At 44.0% G+C, this 20,441-nt stretch overlaps 1 protein-coding gene across 3 annotated transcripts in view; it reads left to right on the top strand.

Moving 5' to 3' along the window:
• MID1 (midline 1) overlaps nucleotides 1–20,441 on the top strand; it is a 412,445-nt gene that overhangs the window by 334,179 nt on the left and 57,825 nt on the right. For all 3 annotated transcript variants that reach the window (XM_066599936.1, XM_066599933.1, XM_066599935.1), the window contains exon 4: nucleotides 14,941–15,048. In XM_066599936.1, coding sequence (XP_066456033.1) covers nucleotides 14,941–15,048 — 108 coding nt within the window. The remainder of the gene's footprint in view (nucleotides 1–14,940; nucleotides 15,049–20,441) is intronic.

The raw sequence follows: 20,441 nt of genomic DNA, 5'->3' as shown, positions 1-20,441 counted from the left end.
ACAGCTCATCCCAGCAATAATCGTTCCTGTGCTTTTACACAGGAACCGGCATTGATGACTGAATGGAGGTGGAGCGGCCAGGGATTGTTCTGGGCCGTCCACCTTCATTCGCAGTAAGCACTCAGTCATTCTGCTGTTTACAAGAACGATATGTCATTCAGTTTTTCTTCATTCTTTCGCTGCATGCATTTACCCTAAATGATAATTGTTACGATTCTTGCTGAATTACGGGAATCCGGACAGTAATCGTTCCGTGTAAAAGCACCCTAGAACTGGAAAATCGCACTACAAAGTCTCCTTGTAGCCCCAGCCAGTCTATAGATAACACAGGATCCTCCATTCACAATAGGTGATGGTCACAGCTCACTTTCTCCCTCTCCCTGCATAGTAACCACAGCACAGAACTCTCCCGTAGAAGTCAATGACTATCTCCAGTTTGCAAGATCCAATGACCCCTTTTAAATAGTGTCTTTACGGAATGCATAAACCACCACTTTTGACTCACTTATATCACGCATTTACTTTGGCTTGTAAGCTGCTGTTGAATCGGCAGAGGATTATTGTCCCCATTAAAACCGATGTCTGACTTCTGTCAGACGAAACTGGCATTGTGGATGGCCCCAGGCCAAATATGCAGTGGCGGCATCTTCTCCATATTGTGGTGATGTAACAGAAGGTGACAGTGCCAGAATATGAATGAATGTAGCCTTTCTATAAAGAATGCATAATGGTAGATGTCCGATGTATTTCCCAGCTCTTTAGAGGCTGTTGTAATCAAAGAAACAAGTTGGATGCGGTATGTGAGATCTGTAGGCCATGCAAGCAAACAATACTTCATAATACCGTACATGGAGAAAGTGGTTTACAACACAACCCTTCTGATGACCTGTAACCCGTCTGCAATGTTGTATAGAGAATTCATCGTATCCTGGAAGGAAGTGGTCCCACGGTGTTTTTTCCATCTGGTTGTTATGTCGCAGGTGCCTAAACACAGCTTTATGGTGGAACCCCTGAACGGATACGAATGGAACCATTCATGGTGGTCATTAGTGAAATGGATTCCACTTTGGTGTCCATTTGACAAGGTTACGGTTGATTTACATTATATTTGGAGTGTACGGGATATTGCAAAAGTGTGGAAACACATGGAATGAAAACTGTTTGACAGACTGTGATCCAGTTTTTCATACAAGCTGCAGGGGAAGGAGGAAACCTGTTAGGCCATGTCACCAAAATGATGGCCATTTTGAATGCCGTCATCTTGGATTCAACTCAAATTTTTCTAATAGGAAGGTAGGTATCTGATATATTAAACTGGCGTACAAGTTCACCAGAAAAACAATGGCATGCTTAATTTTCACATAACTTTTTGTTCTCATGGTGACACAGTGATTTTTCTTCATTACCGTCAATGTGAATGATGCCGTTATCTCAAGCTGAACGTCTTAAGGTCATTGTTTGTTAGGTGAACAAAATGCACATATCATCCCAGTAGCTTTCACTCAACACCCAACATCTAAATGGCATCTGTACAAATTGCAGATACTACAATATCTGACATGAGGATGATCTGAAGATGTTCTGCTTCAGATAAGTCATTCACCTTGCCTGTAATTAAAAAAAAAACACTATCTTAACATCAGAATGAATAAAAATATTTTAAAATGAAGCACATTCTTGTTTTTCTGGTGGAATTCTCTGTCGGTTTGATAAATCGCACACCTACCTGCCCATTGAATCTAAAATGGCCGTCGTTTTGGTGACATGGCCTAACAGGTTGTCTCCTTTCCTCGCAGTTTGTATGCAGAATTGGATCACAGTCTGCCAAACTGTGTTCATTCTATATATGTGTTTGCACCCTTTTTATATGTAAGATTACATCTTTAAGTTGTAAACCTTGTAGTGTTCAGTTTTTTAAAGTACGTGACATTGTTCTCTTACATGTATATAAAAACTTGACTGTTGTTCATAGAATGGTAGAGTTGGAAGGGACCTCCAGGGTCATCGGCTTGTTTGAAGACTTCCATTAAAGGAGAACTCACCACCTCCTGTGGCAACTCATTGATCGCCCTCACTGTCAGGAAGTTTTTTCTAATATCTAATCTGTGTCTCCTCTCTGTTTCTTTAGGCTGGATTACATGTCCCTTCAGTTTAGAAAAGTATAAAAGTTAAAAAGGAAAAAAAAAGTTTGGTACCATGTTTAGGTCAGCCAGGTGTTGCGAGGAAGAAGAAAAGAGTACTATATAGTCAGTATACTTGAACATAACCAAAGCTTTCCTTTGTAGAGTCTAAGATGCTCCTAATTATGGCAGGTCAAGTAGCCAGGTTGATTAGTAAATGATCACTATTTCACGGTTCCCCTTCTAGGCTTTAGGACATATACATTGTAAAATCCCAATTAATTTTGGGCCTGTCACTACTGTAAACAGGATTTTTATATGGAAAAAAGTGTATGTATGCTTCCAATTCACCTTCCCTTTCCTGCCAGATTTCCCCAAGCAGTAATTGTCTGACTCCACTCTGACGGATCTTTTTAACTCTCCAGAAAAGTGCAGGTGCTCTTCTACGAGTCAGACATTATGCTGGGAACCAGGAAACAAGTTATTGTCCCACAGGACAATGAAGGGAACGCATCAAAGCTGGTTTTCCAGCGCACATTATTCATGTGATAAAATAATTTTATGTTCTGGTCTAGTAAAAACTCAGCTTCTGCCTTGGAATCACTATTTCCACTTAAAAAGACTTACACAAGCGTAATTGGATGCGCGCCGCCCGCATGAGGCTGTCGCGTGGCATGCAGCAATTATGCAGTGACATTACTTGTTGCACGCCATCCAATCGCCATGCACTTTCTTGGTATGTGTGCATAATATGTGCCAAGATAGAACATGCTACGATCTCTGTTACATGCCTGTTTCGCTTAATGTGGCAGCAACATCATGGCAGATTGGTACTGCGCACGAAGCTCAAAATCTGCTCGTGTGGTATGCTGTGACCATACGTTCGTGTGAAGGAGCCCTTAACGGAAGAATGCTGTCAGACAGCAAGCGTAGAAAGTCATAATAGGTTTGATACAGTGGGATGGTAAGTACCAAGGGGTTGCCATATATTTCAGGTATAAAAATGCACAAATTAGATCACTGACTTGACCATGTACCATTTCTTCCAATATTATTGTAAAGTTCGTGGTTTGATCCTTGAGGAATCCTAAAGAAGGAAACTCTTTTGTAAGTGAGTCATAAATTGAAATAAGGTGCTAATATTATGCTATAGCATTCTTAGTCTAAAACTGGGGGAATAGATAACTAGTTATTTAGACATTTTCCTCAATCTACCATATTGTTTTGGCGTTTTAAAATGGACTTGTATAGCACATTAGACGCGTTTTACAGGTTTCATCCGCCAGAGCTGCATTAAAGAGGCAATAACGTTTTGGACCACTCCTGCTCATCTACTAGTTTGTGTAAGTCTAATAATTTCTGTAATATAGTTGCATAAAAAATGTTAGTGCTTTACCAATGTAAATAACGTTTGAAGTAGCGGTCACTAGGGGTCTCCCTTCCAGCTTCTCTGCAATCCACTGTCTGTTATTAGGTACAGAGCTTCTGTAGTAACAAGGAGACAGGGACGTTTTCTTAGCAATGGTAGGAGGAGCTATTTTTACAGGGGCACTCCCATGAACGCAGAGGTTGTAGGCTGACACATCCGCAGACCTTGTGATAACAATCTTCACAATCTCTGCCTCTCATTGAAGTGTGTGTGTGGACACATGTTATATTGTGTTTGCTCACCATTTGGCCCGCATGCCTGAGAGAGCAGAGGGGTGGGCATTGAGATACTGCTCCTTGCTGATTGAACCACAGATTGTACCATTTGAGCATGGGAAGTCAGGGCGGGGAAGTGCAGGACAGTGAACTACTGGCAGAATACTAGGCTTGCTACACGCCCCCTGCCTAAAAGTGGATTGCAATCAGCAGGGCAACAGAAAAATAGGAGAAGAACACCTGAAAATCAGAACTTACAGACCTGAAAAGAATAAGTAAGGTAAAGTTGCTATATTTTAGAAAACTTGTTGAAAATTGGGGTACACTTTAATTTCTGAAATGAAGTGCAAAATAAAGAACTAGTACAAGTTTACTAATATCCCAGTTGTGTGAGATTTTGCTCTGTTACATGCATTTGAAGACGGGTGGTTACCTGTTCTTCCACCCTGAGATGACACTTCCTAATCCTTAAATCTATTGTAGCATATCCTTTAATCGTTTCCAGACTGCTATTTTAAGAATGATTCGGAAGGAAGAGCGTTGAGGAGGGAGGGATACTGCTTCTCCTTGTGGAGAGCACGAAGTTGGCGTAGGGAGTATTGTAGGCCATTAGGAAGAAGGGAGTAATACTGCAACTGTGAAGCAGACGGCACATACGGAATGCTTGTTTTACAAAGGAAAATAAATACACACGAGAAAGCAAACACACAACTGTTCCTCCACAAATAACATGTGACATGTGAGCTCATTGCTTGAGTCTAGGGATTAATTGCTGTTTTGGTAAAGATCTAAACTAAGCCCCGTGCTGCACACTGACGCTTTATGGTGTGACTGCTGTCTCCAAACTCTACAGAGGCTTTTTTTTTCTTTAAGTGCAATATTTGGTGCACTACAAGTTAAAGGAAGTCCGTTCCGTCAATTTCTGTAATCTTAACCTAATGTATTGTAAGATGTGAGACCTGTTGCTAATTAAAATGGTACTTTTTATTTTCTTGAACATATCTCTGGATAGCAATATATAATCTTTAAAGGGGTTTTCCAGGGAGAATACTATTGATGACCTTAGGATAGGTCATCAATAGTTGACCAATTGGAGTCTGTCTCTGTCGGTGCTGCAAATACACAGAGGTCAGAGCGAAAGTAGTGGCCGGCGCTTGTAACTGCATTGAAATCAGCGCGAGATGTGCCTGCAGTTACAAGCTCCTTTTGTGCAGCATGCTAATGTTGGGTGGGACATCCGATGGCACGGATCACCTACTTCTCTGGTCCAGACTTCTCTTAGTGTGTTGATTGGCATCACCAGTTCTGGCCGTCTTGTATCCTGTATTTTTTTGCACATGAGCCACACTGAGGGATTGCCTGCATGTGCGTGACATCATTCATGACATGTCGCCCAAGAGCGAGTTGTGGCACACGCATGAAAATCTTGAAATACAAGACGTTGCCATCGGCCACTGCCAGTTTTACCTAAAAGCCAGTCTTAAGGGACTTAAATCTTTAGTTTTAAGATGAGTAGAAGTCTGATGAAGGCAACCCTTGTCTATACTCCTCCTTGGGGCTTCTGACCATCAGAGAGGGGGGGGGGTATATGGATGAGACGACCCCTTTATATACAGTCCAGTAATTTTAGCATGATCCCTAAATAGATATGTCTATTCAGATTCCGTGCTGAGTTGATGTATTGTGCAGAGCTTCTTGCCTTGGATGGTTTTCTGCACTTTTGGGTCACATTTGCACATGAAGGTCGTCGCCTGACTCCACTTTGTTTCATCGATCACATCTGTATTACAGTTTGGTTGGTCGGAGTGATAAATATTTGCGGTTGTTAGGTTTTGTTAATATATGCAAACGTCATTACTGAAATAAGCCTTTGTTGATTTCTATATATAACACAGAATTATGGCCGCGCTCTAAACAATCAGTGCGGGCATTGTGTGCTATTATGAGCGTTTTGCAGGAAGCTTGCTCATTCAAATATTTTACAATGGCAAATACTATTTTCCTTTTTCCAGGAACCTTCATTATTTATATTTATGTACATCTGTACGATTTTGTAATAATAGTAATACATAGGCAGGCCCCCAACCATCCCGGGTCTGGTGAGACAGTTCTGGTTTTAAACCGCTGTCCTGCCATCCCGGACTGCCTTCTGCATGTCCCGTCCGCTTCTTTTTCCAGCGCCCAGCATAATCCTTTCATCACTTTAGGTGCTGCTGGCTCTGCTGCCTGCACCTTCTATGTGGTGCAGGCGATGTGATGATAGTATCACATCACCTGCGTCGTTCTGCAGGGTATTGGCCGGAAGAGACAAGAAAGCACCGTGGGGGAGGTGAGTAAGTTTATTATTTTACTATGGGGCATTATGGCTACAAAGGGACTGTATGGCTACAAGGAAACATTATTGATAGACCTCCTGTGCTCCTGTAGGAACATATATTTATTACTATGGTGGAGGGGGCGGGGGGTTATGATTATTTATTACTATGGGGTGTGGTATGGCACTTACTATAGGGGGGTGGCGGTATGGCTATTTATTACTACGGGGGTGGGGGGCAGTGTGGCTAATACTATAGGGGAGGGCAGTATGGCTATTACTACAGTGGGGCGGTGTGGCAATGTATTACTATGGGGCAGTATAGCTATTCATTACTATGGGGAGGTGGTATGGCTATTACTATAGGGGGGCGCAGTATGGCGAGTAGCCTACTCGGATGAGAATGCAGTTACACAAGAACAGCGATGCTCGCTAGATGAACTGCATTATCCGAGCCTGCTCGCTCATCTCTAGTTCTGATGCTTTACTCGTGTTATGATGTTGGTTCTGTTAAGAACGGTTCTACTATTATTGATTACAAGAATATATATTTAGAGTATTGTAATTGTTTTATTAACCTATTCGTTTAGGCATAATTATCTGTGGCGTGCTACATCACGGGCATTTGACATGCATAATTTAATCATCCAACTAGGGAACGTGTTAAAATTTTGAGTGCCACATCTAAAAGCATCTCCTCTTGATTAGATTTGGTGTGGACAATGGTGGGGATTGGGTGTGGCCAGAGCCAGGGACTGGTTGGGGGTGGGGCATAGAAAAGTGCCCTCTTACCTGTCCCTCTTCCCTTTCCTGAAAAGTTAAAAGGTATGTTAAAAGACCCTTCTATAATACTTTGAAGGCTTCAGGGCCCAGGTTGAATGTGAAATCTAGGTTTAGGGATAAACATGTCACATTACACAACCATGGCTTGGTGACATCGCTGTTTAGAGTGGCTGATACAAGTGAGAGGTTTGCAGCTGAGATTTTTACAAGAAAGCGATCATAAACCCCGGACCTTCTGCAGAGTCTGGATTGCTTCATACATGTGCTGACGCTTCACCTTTTGCTTTTTAATGGATGCGGGTGGCATAAAATGGTACTGTACATAGGAAAAAGACACAAACTGTCAAGAGCATGTTACACCCTCTTATCATTAGACCTTTGTAGGTAGAAGAGACTTGTTATAATTGACATCAGTAGCAAAATTTGAGTATATGCAACTATTTAAAGGGGGAAAAAAACCTTGTCAGCTGAAGTAGAGCTCTCCAAAAACAAGAGATATCTGAAACACGAAAGTTTTGTTTTTTTATATATCTTTGCCCAGACAACTTATGATACAGCAAGTTGGGGAGTGAGTGTGACCACCAGACAGCTGCTTCATACATGTTAGATGACTAAAAAAGGGTAATTTTTTTTGGATAATTGACCTGGAGGTTATTACAGAGAGGGACAACGTATATCGTCCGGCCGTGAAAACCCGACCAATATATGCCCGTCTGAATAAGCCCTTAGCCATAAATTCTTCTACTTGAAGTCTTAACAGACGCACATCTCCTGCACGTGAAGCTTACTACCCGCTCTGGTAACTTTTGTATTGCCATGTTCAGGCTCGTATTTTCAAAGCCCCATGGACACAGTACAGAGAAAAGCCCACACTGATTTCAGGGCATGACTCGACCTGGCATGCCATCCTATGACTGTGTGTACTTTGGCTACCCCCATGCCTCTTTACAGCACACACAACTTCCGTACATCAATCATGCGGTACTCATGTAGCATGATAGCCACGGCAATAGGCACTGCAAAAATAAGATGAGAACTGCAGTTTCATGTTCTTAAAAAAGACATCACTTCATGTGACCGCATAGGTTGCACATTGCAAAGGCAGCCAGTAAATACACAGTTTAGCTGATGGACAACTGATTATTTGACTACGAAGTAAAGGGCTATATACTTAAAAGGGTTGTCTCAACTCTAGCAATTGATGACCCATCCTAAAGACAGCACAGATCGACGGGGGTATTTGCTTCTGGCAGCAAAACATCTCCATTTGCAGACAGCTCCATACATTGTGCAGTGGCCTGGACTGGTACTGCAGGCCCAGCCCCATTTGAGTGAATGAGACTTGGTCTGCAACACCAACTACAGCCACTGTGTAGTGTATGGAGATTTCCACTTCGTACACGCAGCAGTTTTGCAATCAGAAGACACCAGCTTGGGGGGGAAGAGGTGATCACTGTGGGTTGTAGGGGAGAAGGCGCCCTGCCGATAAGCTGTTGTTGTGTTTTCTTTGTGTTTTTTTTATTTTTTATTTTTTTTTTAAATACAGATTGTGACAAAGTGAAAAAGAAAAAATATGTAACAGAAAAATGTGACACCCTCTCTTTTTAAATGCCCGGAATACTCCTTTTAAGTAACAAACTAGACCACATTCTTAAGGGGTTAGAGTCTTGCACACTAATTTTCAGTATTACTGATTTGTCAATTTACATGGGACAAGCTGTCGGGCAAGCAATGCCCAGCAGCTCATTCAAGTGATGCTGGCTGTGCTGTCACACAGGAGCAAGTATCACTCATAGCGTCATCTGCATGAAGGCTGAGTAGCTGGGGAGCTGCTCCCATTCACAATAAACAGGCATACAGTCATTCAGAAGTTAACGACTGCTGTTTTGGCCAGGCTCACGCAAGCGTACCTGAAGTGCGTCTTACGCATGTGTATAATACACGGTACATCACAGCAATTCAAATACATTGATTTTTATTGTTACACTCACACTAGCATTTTTTCAATGACTAGCCAATAGGTGGCGCTGCAGAGGTATTGTTTCATTTTCTCTATTTGCATATTTCCCAGAGGAGCATGAATGGCCTTAAAAATCTCCTCACTCACATCTACGTGCCCTCCTCAAGGCCTCATGCTCACGGCCGGTTTGGATTCCGACTGTCGTTCGGTCGTTGCATGCGCTTGCATGGAACGATTATCGTTCAAATTCCCACGGGAGTGCAGGAATTTGAACGATTCTGAAGGATAATTGTCCCGTGTAAAAGGGCCATTGGACCAATGTTTCCCAATGTCTGCAGAAAAAAATGCCCCTCTCAGGTAACCCCTGCCAATTAATAATAAAAAGAAAAAAGCTGCTAACGAGTAATACGAAAAAAAGCAGCACAATTCAGAACACGATTTAGACCCCAAAATGTATCCAGAATACGGATGCTAGACCCTTAATTTAATTGAGACCCCCATACTAGACTTCTAAATTATTTCAGACCTTAGACACTGAATTTTCTTATTGGCAGAAATTGCGCATTAATATTCTAGCAATAGAAGTATCTTTAAAAATTCAAAGAAAAATCTGGTTAAAATGACAGAATGAGAGCGAGAGAAGTAAAAGCTTTCTTGCAACTTTTTGGCCCTCATTCAATGCCAGTTTGGCGTAGACAGACAGACTCCTTTGCTGCCTAATAACCCATATAAATGGCTGTCATCCAGGCCGCCTGAACCACCTATTCTGAATGATCTTGTACTATGCAAGTGTCAGCAGCTTAATATTTGGTTCCGCAATTAAGTATTTTTTTAACCTATTCTCTTTTGTGTTTATTTTTCTGAAATGACTTGTGATATTTGTATATTATTAAATATGTATCACTGTTATTCAAAGGTTTCCCATCTGTAATAACATTTTTGTAACCTCTTCTCCTACCTGCCAACCGCTTTGGGAAATGCTTAAGGATGGGGTGCAGCACAGGATGTACATACATGCTGGAGTCCGGAATTTTAATTGTCAATTTTACTGGAGAGAGCACATTCATAAATCTGTGTTATATTTCTCAACCAGCCTCTAATGACTCAGACTTCCTTAGTTGTGGCCATATCATGGAGACACTTGGGCGCTACTTGAAAGGAATCTTTATTAAATAAGCCTTAAATAACAAACTTTCCCTAACTTTGTCACTCTCAAGACTTATTGCTGCAGAAAGGGGATGGATTCTTTCTTTACATAGGCTTGTTCTTGCAGGCAGCTGTGAAAATTGACATAATCATCAGATAAATTTTAACCAAACCGACTGTTTAACTGATTGCTGGCCATTAATTTGTCATCGGATTACCGAAAATTGACAATGTGTCCAAATTTTGATCCGTGGTGTTGAGAAATTCCAAGTTTATTCCATGTGCATTTAAAAGTCACAGTTGTCCCAGTAGAAGTAAATAAAAGATGCATAGGATGGCTATGAGATGGAGGGAGGGGTGGGGTGGCTATGAGATGGAGGGAGGGGTGGGGTGGCTAGGAGATGGAGGGAGGGGTGGGGTGGCTAGGAGATGGAGGGAGGGGTGGGGTGGCTAGGAGATGGAGGGAGGGGTGGGGTGGCTAGGAGATGGAGGGAGGGGTGGGGTGGCTAGGAGATGGAGGGAGGGGTGGGGTGGCTAGGAGATGGAGGGAGGGGTGGGGTGGCTAGGAGATGGAGGGAGGGGTGGGGTGGCTAGGAGATGGAGGGAGGGGTGGGGTGGCTAGGAGATGGAGGGAGGGGTGGGGTGGCTAGGAGATGGAGGGAGGGGTGGGGTGGCTAGGAGATGGAGGGAGGGGTGGGGTGGCTAGGAGATGGAGGGAGGGGTGGGGTGGCTAGGAGATGGAGGGAGGGGTGGGGTGGCTAGGAGATGGAGGGAGGGGTGGGGTGGCTAGGAGATGGAGGGAGGGGTGGGGTGGCTAGGAGATGGAGGGAGGGGTGGGGTGGCTAGGAGATGGAGGGAGGGGTGGGGTGGCTAGGAGATGGAGGGAGGGGTGGGATGGCTATGAGATGGAGGGGTGGGGTGGCTATGAGATGGATGGAGGGAGGGGTGGGATGGCTAGGAGATGGAGGGAGGGGTGGGATGGCTAGGAGATGGAGGGAGGGAGGGGTGGGATGGCTAGGAGATGGAGGGAGGGAGGGGTGGGATGGCTAGGAGATGGAGGGAGGGAGGGGTGGGATGGCTAGGAGATGGAGGGAGGGAGGGGTGGGATGGCTAGGAGATGGATGGAGGGAGGGGTGGGATGGCTAGGAGATGGATGGAGGGAGGGGTGGGATGGCTAGGAGATGGATGGAGGGAGGGGTGGGATGGCTAGGAGATGGATGGAGGGAGGGGTGGGATGGCTAGGAGATGGATGGAGGGAGGGGTGGGATGGCTAGGAGATGGATGGAGGGAGGGGTGGGATGGCTAGGAGATGGATGGAGGGAGGGGTGGGATGGCTAGGAGATGGATGGAGGGAGGGGTGGGATGGCTAGGAGATGGATGGAGGGAGGGGTGGGATGGCTAGGAGATGGATGGAGGGAGGGGTGGGATGGCTAGGAGATGGATGGAGGGAGGGGTGGGATGGCTAGGAGATGGATGGAGGGAGGGGTGGGATGGCTAGGAGATGGATGGAGGGAGGGGTGGGATGGCTAGGAGATGGATGGAGGGAGGGGTGGGATGGCTAGGAGATGGATGGAGGGAGGGGTGGGATGGCTAGGAGATGGATGGAGGGAGGGGTGGGATGGCTAGGAGATGGATGGAGGGAGGGGTGGGATGGCTAGGAGATGGATGGAGGGAGGGGTGGGATGGCTAGGAGATGGATGGAGGGAGGGGTGGGATGGCTAGGAGATGGATGGAGGGAGGGGTGGGATGGCTAGGAGATGGATGGAGGGAGGGGTGGGATGGCTAGGAGATGGATGGAGGGAGGGGTGGGATGGCTAGGAGATGGATGGAGGGAGGGGTGGGATGGCTAGGAGATGGATGGAGGGAGGGGTGGGATGGCTAGGAGATGGATGGAGGGAGGGGTGGGATGGCTAGGAGATGGAGCGAGGGAGGGGTGGGATGGCTAGGAGATGGAGCGAGGGAGGGGTGGGATGGCTAGGAGATGGAGCGAGGGAGGGGTGGGATGGCTAGGAGATGGAGCGAGGGAGGGGTGGGATGGCTAGGAGATGGAGCGAGGGAGGGGTGGGATGGCTAGGAGATGGAGCGAGGGAGGGGTGGGATGGCTAGGAGATGGAGCGAGGGAGGGGTGGGATGGCTAGGAGATGGAGCGAGGGAGGGGTGGGATGGCTAGGAGATGGAGCGAGGGAGGGGTGGGATGGCTAGGAGATGGAGCGAGGGAGGGGTGGGATGGCTAGGAGATGGAGCGAGGGAGGGGTGGGATGGCTAGGAGATGGAGCGAGGGAGGGGTGGGATGGCTAGGTTATGGAGCGAGGGAGGGGTGGGATGGCTAGGTTATGGAGCGAGGGAGGGGTGGGATGGCTAGGTTATGGAGGGTGGGGTGGCATGGCTAGGTTATGGAGGGTGCATGCATAGATGGCGGGTGGGATGGGATAAATGTTTTATAAATATTTTTAGCAGGGCAGAGACCAGAGAAGCATCATAAAAACATTTTGTTAGGTGTGAACTAGAATGAATAGTGGTAGGTTTTGTTTTTGCAATTGCCTGTACAATTGCGCTAAGGGTACTCTTTGTACATGCTGATAGTCACCTGAATTATCGCTCAAATGACTGATTTACAGGTGACTGGCCTCTTCTGTACACACCGGACCTGACAAGGCAGGTGAGCGAGAATCGTTCAGTTGTTGGGCTTGCATGTTTTTTAGCTCCACTAAAAATCAAGCGACTACCGCCCTGTATAAGCAGACAGTCATTCATCTGTGACTGACTGCTTACTGTGAAGGGAGGCGGACGACTGGAAGAGATCCTCAGATCGCTCTGCTTCCAGTGAGCTATTTGTCACTCTTGTGTGAAAGCACAGGATTAGAGATGAGCGAACGTACTCGGATAAGCACTACTCGTCCGAGTAATGTGCTTTATCCGAGTATCTCTCCGCTCGTCCTGAAAGATTCGGGGCGCTCCGCTGCTGACAGGTGAGTCGCAGCGGGGAGCGGGGCAGAGCGGGCGGGAGAGAAGGAGAGAAAGATCTCCCCTCCGTTCCTCCCCGCTCTCCCCTGCAGCTCCCCGCTCCGCAGCGCGTCCCGAATCTTTCAGCACGAGTACAGTGGTACTCGGATAAGGCACATTACTCGGACGAGTAGTGCCTATCCGAGTACGTTCGCTCATCTCTACACAGGATCAAGAATTCCTGAAACGGTTGCCTTGTGTAAAAGTACCCTTATTTAGTTCTCATGACTGGCCATAATGTCTATCAAGATGCATAAAACAGCCTTAGTGTACTTTTACACGAGCCAAATATTGGCAGAAAAATTGCTAAAATGAGGGATTTTAAGGCTAACTTCACAGGGGCGAGCACAATATGGGGCATTGAATCCCACCTCCATATTGTGCTTGCCATCCATGTAAAATCCCCGAGGATACGAGGTGCGTTGCTGCTACCGGGCCCATTGAAAACAGTGGCTTGTGTGATGCGAGACCATGCAGCATTATAGAATCACTTGTTCAGTGAATGGAGGTGGGCGTCTGGAAATGAGCACAGGAGCAAAGGTCATTGTATGGACCATGCATACAGCATGTAAAATGAAAACAAAGATCTGGTACCGTGTTAGCCAGTAGAGCAAAATGTGATTGTTCTCAGCAAGAGAAACGACGTAATCTTGTAGATATGATACCTTTTAATGGCTAACAAAAATACATGATGTAATAATAGCGAGCTTTCGTACCAACGCAGGGTACTTCCGGCCATTTAAGCCTGAAGAAGTACCCTGCGTTGGTACGAAAGCTTGCTATTATTACATCATGTATTTTTGTTAGCCATTAAAAGGTATCATATCTACAAGATTACGTCGTTTCTCTTGCTGAGAACAATCACATACAGCATGTAAACCAACATTCCCTTCTACAACCGATCCCTCACAGCGCATGGTGCTTATTTAGGCTATGTCTAGTCATGAGTATTTAGTCTTTATTTGTTGAAGCATTTAGAACCCTTTTGTTTTAATGAACATCCATAACTGCCCCTTTGGTTAGTCCTGCAAGGCCAATGTATACTTTCAAAGCTACAAGCATGCATATACAATTTTTCTGGTTGGCCAATAAAGGTATTGTATCTATATTTTTTTTATACAAGAGTATTTAAAATTATTTAGATACTTTGGGGCCTAAATTGTGACTTTTTTTTGCAGGTGTAACACCTTCATTATGACATCTGTATTGCAGCCTTCTTTTTGTGTTTCTTCTTACTTTCTAGAAAACGGACTGTCAGTATGACCGCTCTCTAATACGGATTTCATAGTGATGACATGTGATCTTGTTATACTTCATAAATATGGCTGTGTTTTTATTCCTTTATAATGACATATATGTTTTACCTTTTTATACAAGAGTATTTACCGAGACTTTTCTCTCTTTGTCAGCGTACCACACTATTTTTGCTCTACACCATGCATTCACGTAAAAGCTCCATAGATTAACATTGATTCTTCATTACATACTGTGCGAGTACAAATGGGAAAAAAATGCATGAATATGGCCTACGTTTATGTATTGGGTCACGTTCACACAAGTCTAATAGCGGCACACCTTTGCCTGTACTACAGATACATCTGATGGCCTCAACTATGATACTGATAGGTTGCATCATTAAGCCAGCATCTGGGCTAGGATTTGTAAAAGTGTGCCCATATTACACTTGTGTGAAACCAGCCTTGGTATATAAAAGTTTGAAATTGCTAAGATTCTTCTTTCTCTAGGGAGTTAATTCATTTTTTTCTGTTTTACTGTGTTTTTACATTTTTGAAGCTAAGTGCAAAGCATAGTGAGTTAGCCTGCGTTTGCCTTGTGAAGCATTCAGCGAAGTATGCCAGGTAACTACATATTTCTTCAGGTCTTTGATCAGGTTGGCTGCACAGCAGCTCACTGGCATTGTGACAGGGTTTGTTATGCTTTGTTTTTAATGCAGTGTTTTATTTCTGCAGGTAAATGCATCTCGTCAGGAAGCTAAACTAATGGAAGAGAGCGATCAACTCATCGAAATTATACAGCAGAGGAGACAAATTATTGGAACAAAAATTAAGGAAGGAAAGGTATAGAAATTCTGCAATTTGACTCTCTCCACAGACTGACCCTAGATATTCCTACACATGGACTGACATGAATTTCAGATACACTTTATAGATTAATAAACATGTACATGTGGTGGTGTTAATGTCTCGTTTTTAGCCTTGGGGAGTACAATGTCATTAATGTATGTGTAATGGCAGCTTCTATTGATCCCCACTGCTGAGTACAGAATATTCCACTCCCCCTGTTCCATTGGAAGGAAAATGTGTAATCAGAAAAGGACCTCTTTTATATATCAAGTTTTTATGTTCAACAATATATAATATATTTTTTCAATTTTTCCCCATGTTGCTATATATATTGTATTTTTTACACTTTCTGTTTTGTAGAGAGAGCTTTTACAAAAGCCATCTTTTGAGCGATAATCGTTGTGTGTAACTGCACTGACATCGTGCAATTTTCATTATGCCGTCGCTCATCGTTCTCTTTCAGCCAGGGATTCACAGCGGGATACAGCTGATACTATTGTTTCAGCTGTATCCCGCTCCCTAAGACACTACATGCTAATCTGACTAGCCAATGCTGCTTACATGGGCAGCGCTAGTTAATCAAAGCAGATCTAGTTTCTTAGACTAATGATGCATACTAATGCATCAGGTAGTCTGAGAAGCTGATCAGCCATCTTTGTTTCTCCAGGACCAGAGGGTCGCTTTAAAGGTCTTTTACACAGGCAATTAATTGAGAACAAATATTCGGCCACCTAATCCTCCGGCCAAGTGAAGGTGCCACAAATTCGCTGACAAATAAGAAAAAATTCATTTGTCAGGTGATCCTATATTTATTGCAGAACTAAGAATCTTCAGTTTTCAGAAGCACATTACTCGTGTAGACAGTGATATGTGACCTAAAAACAGTAGAAGTGTATGTCCCTGAATGTTCACGCTCACGATCAGGTACATACAATAGTGCTAAGTGCTCCATGTAAATGGAACTGAACAAGCCTCAATCGAATTGCAAAAATGTTGGATCAGCACTCATTCCTGTCAAGCAGTCTGCCAGCAACCGCCGACGAATCACGCCCTCTGAATCATTCCCTTGCATTGCTATGGAAAGCGCCGGCACACTGTCTACGAACTGAGAATCATTGCGATTCTCCACTCGTGGTGGGCAATTCGCAGCATGCTTCGAATTGCCCCAATTCTCCGCGGTCAGCCTATCTATCAGATAGGGCTGACCGGTGGAGAATCGACTCCTGCCCCCGGGTGGCGGCTCCTGCAGCGGAGCTCCCCAGCAGGATACTGCAATGCCCGTGGGCAGGGGGCCTTAGTGATTACTGCGAAAACTGCAGGATGTTAGGATTTTTTTAAAAAATAAATAAATAATGAAATGGAAAATTGGAAAATAATCACTAAATATTTGAGAAAAATACTGGTTTATCATAACAAGTTGATTTAAACAATGTGCCATTTTCTGATGACACCTCCCTTATAGTATAAAAGGGATTTTAGCCATGTCTTTGCATCTGAGTTGTAGGCAAATAGATCTTCACAGTTTTTTCTTTAATAAGTGTTGACTAGTAGATCTAGATCTGAGTGTGGTATTACCTTTCTGTGTACAAAAAAAGACCCAAGTCTCTTCTATCACAATAGCTTTATTTATATCTCCTGTGAGGCTAGAAAGAGCTGTAGTTAGTTTCTCGGTAATTTGTTGGCATGGCTGGGCCATCCTGGCATGTGGCATTCTGTAACGCTGAAGTTAACTTTTAAATGTCAAATCCAATGGTGCTTTTGTGAGAAAAAGGCCAACTAAAAATAAAGTCCAGTGCGGGTTTAATGGTTCACTAAGCTGTCATGCACCTCTAATTAACTTCAAATAAAAGACCTGTTGGCCAAATACTGATGTAAAAGTGTTTGAAGAGCAGTGCTCCAAGAGGTGGAATGTCACAAGTCGTTTTCTTTCTACCAATGCTTTTAATAGAAACTGGTCAGCAGAGTGATAAACGCTTTAGATACTTTTTTAAAATGGCCAAGTCAGTGTTTTTGTACCAAACCTTAGTAATAAAAGGTGCCTAACAGTGATATTTCTTGCCGAATTCTGTGTTGGATGGGAGTGTTACTGATGAAATCATTGTGAGTTGGATTTATAACCCACTATATATTTAAACCTTGGTGTATACATAGTTAAAATAGTAGAATACTATGGCCCACAGCAGGGCATACATCACTGGACATCTCTTCTATAACTGAACTTGACATTGCATTCGGCTATAGGCAATATAGGCGTTTATAGGCTTTGAGTGAAATTTATTGAATGCTAAAAATTCTCATTTCGGCAGGAAAATGTACTGCATATTCCTCCGGCAACGGATTACCATCCTTAGATCATAAATAGGCAATCAGACTTTAAAAAATATTAGCAAACATTAGGAATTTAAATAACATACTTTGTTATTTCTTGGCTTGACTCTCTCTTAGCCTGTTTAAAGAGAATGGAAAAACAGTCATTTTCACTCAAATTAACCGAGGGCAATGGTTAACCCCAGCTTGCTGTGCTGAGACATATTAGCAAATGGGAGTGGGGAGCTTCTAGGGAGGGACACATTAGAAACTGGGCAAAGTTGAGGAAGAAATGTTGAGCATTTTAGCTTCAAGTGTCTTATCAGGAGTTAAGGTGAGTTTAGACATAACGATCATCTTTCCAAGAATCTTCAAATTAACTCAAGTGAACAACAATTACTCAGTTTAAATACGAGCCAACGACTAAACGATGAACGAGAATCGTGCACTCTGTTTGTCGTCCGGTCTCAGTAGACCTAAAAATCATCGTTGATTGGTTCACGACTCGTTGCATTTAAACACTCCTGCTTGGTGTTTAAATGTAATGAGACGTTAACCAAACATCCTTGAGGAATCGTAGAAAGGCTGTCCTCACTCTTGAGCGTAAATATGGGCCTAAATCAAAGGGAAAAAGGATTACAAGCAGAACTGGATGTAGACCATAAATGGTGTCCGCTTTATGAAAAGTCTTTCACCTTAGAAAAGTCTTGAGCCAGAGTTGCTAGTGGGGACCTTGAGGGATGTCTCCCAAGATCATGCAGTGCTGTGGGTGAAGGCTGCACAGGTGGTTAGTAGGCCTCATTGTTAGTTTGTGAAGAATTTGGCCCAAAATGCTCCTTCATACCTTTTTGAAGATAGTTGTGGTGTTCTTGAACTTTGGACCACGTTTCTCTGGACTTGCCCGTTAGAAATGTAAAAGTAGCATCCGAAAATGAAGCTATTAACATGGAGCTCTTGCTGTGTCTGCACTATGGCAAGGCTTCCCTCCTCCCATCTATTCGCCCTGAGATTCCCTTTAAAGTTTTACATTTGGTGAAACTGTGCATGTATGTAAGAGAAGTAGCTTATCAGCATTTTTATAATATGATTTATCCAAGTTGTTTTCCCTTTAGATGCGGGAGTGGTCTGAGTAATATGGAAAGCGGTCAGAAGGAAACTAAGTTGATTTTTTTTTTTTTATGACTTATTTCATCCAAAAGCCTGAAGAAATTGTAAAACCCTAGTTTGTACATCTTAGGTCTGCACATTTTTTAGCAAAGGAAGGAAAGTGTTCTATTCAGGATATACAAAGACCTTTTCTGACTTACCACAAATTTATCTCCATCTGTCCTGTTCTAACCTATGTTTATTTTGTCCTCTGGCTCATGTATGCTATATTCTGAGCTGTTCGTAGACTCATCAGCTGTAAACTAGGAATAATGCATGTGGTTTATAGACAAAGTTGATCCAGGGTTGGATGTGCAAATCTATGAAATAGTTGACTTATGAAGCATTGTAAGATTTGGCAAGGTCTCCCAGAAAGACCATTTGTTCTCAGGACAGCAGTGTCGGGCTTGGCAGTGCCTAAGCTTGTGAGCCCAAGGATCAGGGTGGGAATGAGTAATGCAAAAAATTATTCGAGTGACAGATTTAATCGGTTAAGTCCTGGTGATTGATTTTTGTATTTCTTTTATATATTTTTTTCCCTCCTTTTTATGAAGTAAAGCTGAAAGGTTGAAGTGGCTTGAATTCGGCTAAGAGTCTGAGGTGAAGCCTTTCCACTTTTCCAGAGTCAGTCACATTAAAATAATATTTGTTTTTCAGCTGTGTCACAGCAACACTAAAATGTCAGCCAGAGGGCAAGGCCAGGCTTGTACGGAAGGTAAATTCAAAGAGTTGGGTATCGACTAAATCATCACTTCACTGTTTAACCAAAGTCTCATGTGACTTATTCAGAGAATTGGGACCTCCACGTACAACGACTTGTTTCTGTAAAGATGAAGTCGTCACTTTCATGTTTTTGCTCTTATATGGTATCCAGAATATTCACACATGGATACGAAATATATTCTATACCAACCTATTAAAGACCTTGTTTATGAGAAATATTCAGTAAGGCCGCCTGCAGACGGCCGGGTCGGATCCGGCTTGGAGAATTCTCGCAGCGGGACCCGAGCGTCTGCAGAGAGCAGCGCACACTCACCTGCTTCTGCGGCCCTGGCTCTTTCATGTGCCGGCTGCCGGGCAGCCGGAGCATGTGCAGAGCGGGGCCGGCGGCCTGTGAGTGACGTTTCTGTGGGGGACTCTGTGAGCCCTGCACAGAAATAGAGCATGCCGCGATTTGTTTGCCGCGCAAGATTTCGCATGGTCAAATTGTGGCCGTCTGCCTAGGATTGCGTTTGTTAACACAATCCTATGGCAGTTTCCAGGGGCGGAAATTCCGCGGGAAATCCCGCCGCGGAATTTCCGCCCGTCTGCAGACGGCCTAAGGCTCTATAACTTACGGCGCATTTATTTTTCTGCAATGCCCTGAATTTTTGTTTTTCTCGTAGCCCAGCAATCATATTCTTAGACATGGTTGTCCACCATGGCTAACCACCAACACCCCTTAAGGACCAGGGTGTGTTGATCCAAAATGACCAGATACTGCTTGGGGATTTTACCCATGTGATGGTTTTATGGCCCTATTAGATTCTCTTAAGCTACCAAAACTTTTTCTGATGTTTTTGGTTTTTTTCCACAGAAATTTTTTTGCTTGTTTTATTAGTCGAAAAAAAGCTAAGTTAAGAAAATAATCGTTTTACTCACAGGTGCCATCCTGTAGCCAGCTAGCCGATATAGGGGTATTCTGGATGTCTATCCAAGCAGCCCATGTACGGTAGAAGCACTCATAACCCGCCTCAGAGTCTGCAAGTCTAAGCCCCTCCATGTGCTTAATCTCGTCTATCCACCCACGCACTTCTGGGCACTTCTATACGTTGCCTCTAGAACCTGGGTATTACCTGTCTCGTTGCCATGATGAAGAACTTTAGTAAGCCCGATTCCAGTGATGGGGCGGTGCCAGGAGAGATGGACAACAACGCCAGCTCCGGAGTCGGGGC

Source organism: Eleutherodactylus coqui, chromosome 4 (assembly GCF_035609145.1).
Source record: "Eleutherodactylus coqui strain aEleCoq1 chromosome 4, aEleCoq1.hap1, whole genome shotgun sequence".
NCBI classification, from domain to species: domain Eukaryota; kingdom Metazoa; phylum Chordata; class Amphibia; order Anura; family Eleutherodactylidae; genus Eleutherodactylus; species Eleutherodactylus coqui.
This window is presented reverse-complemented; position numbering and strand designations above follow the sequence as displayed.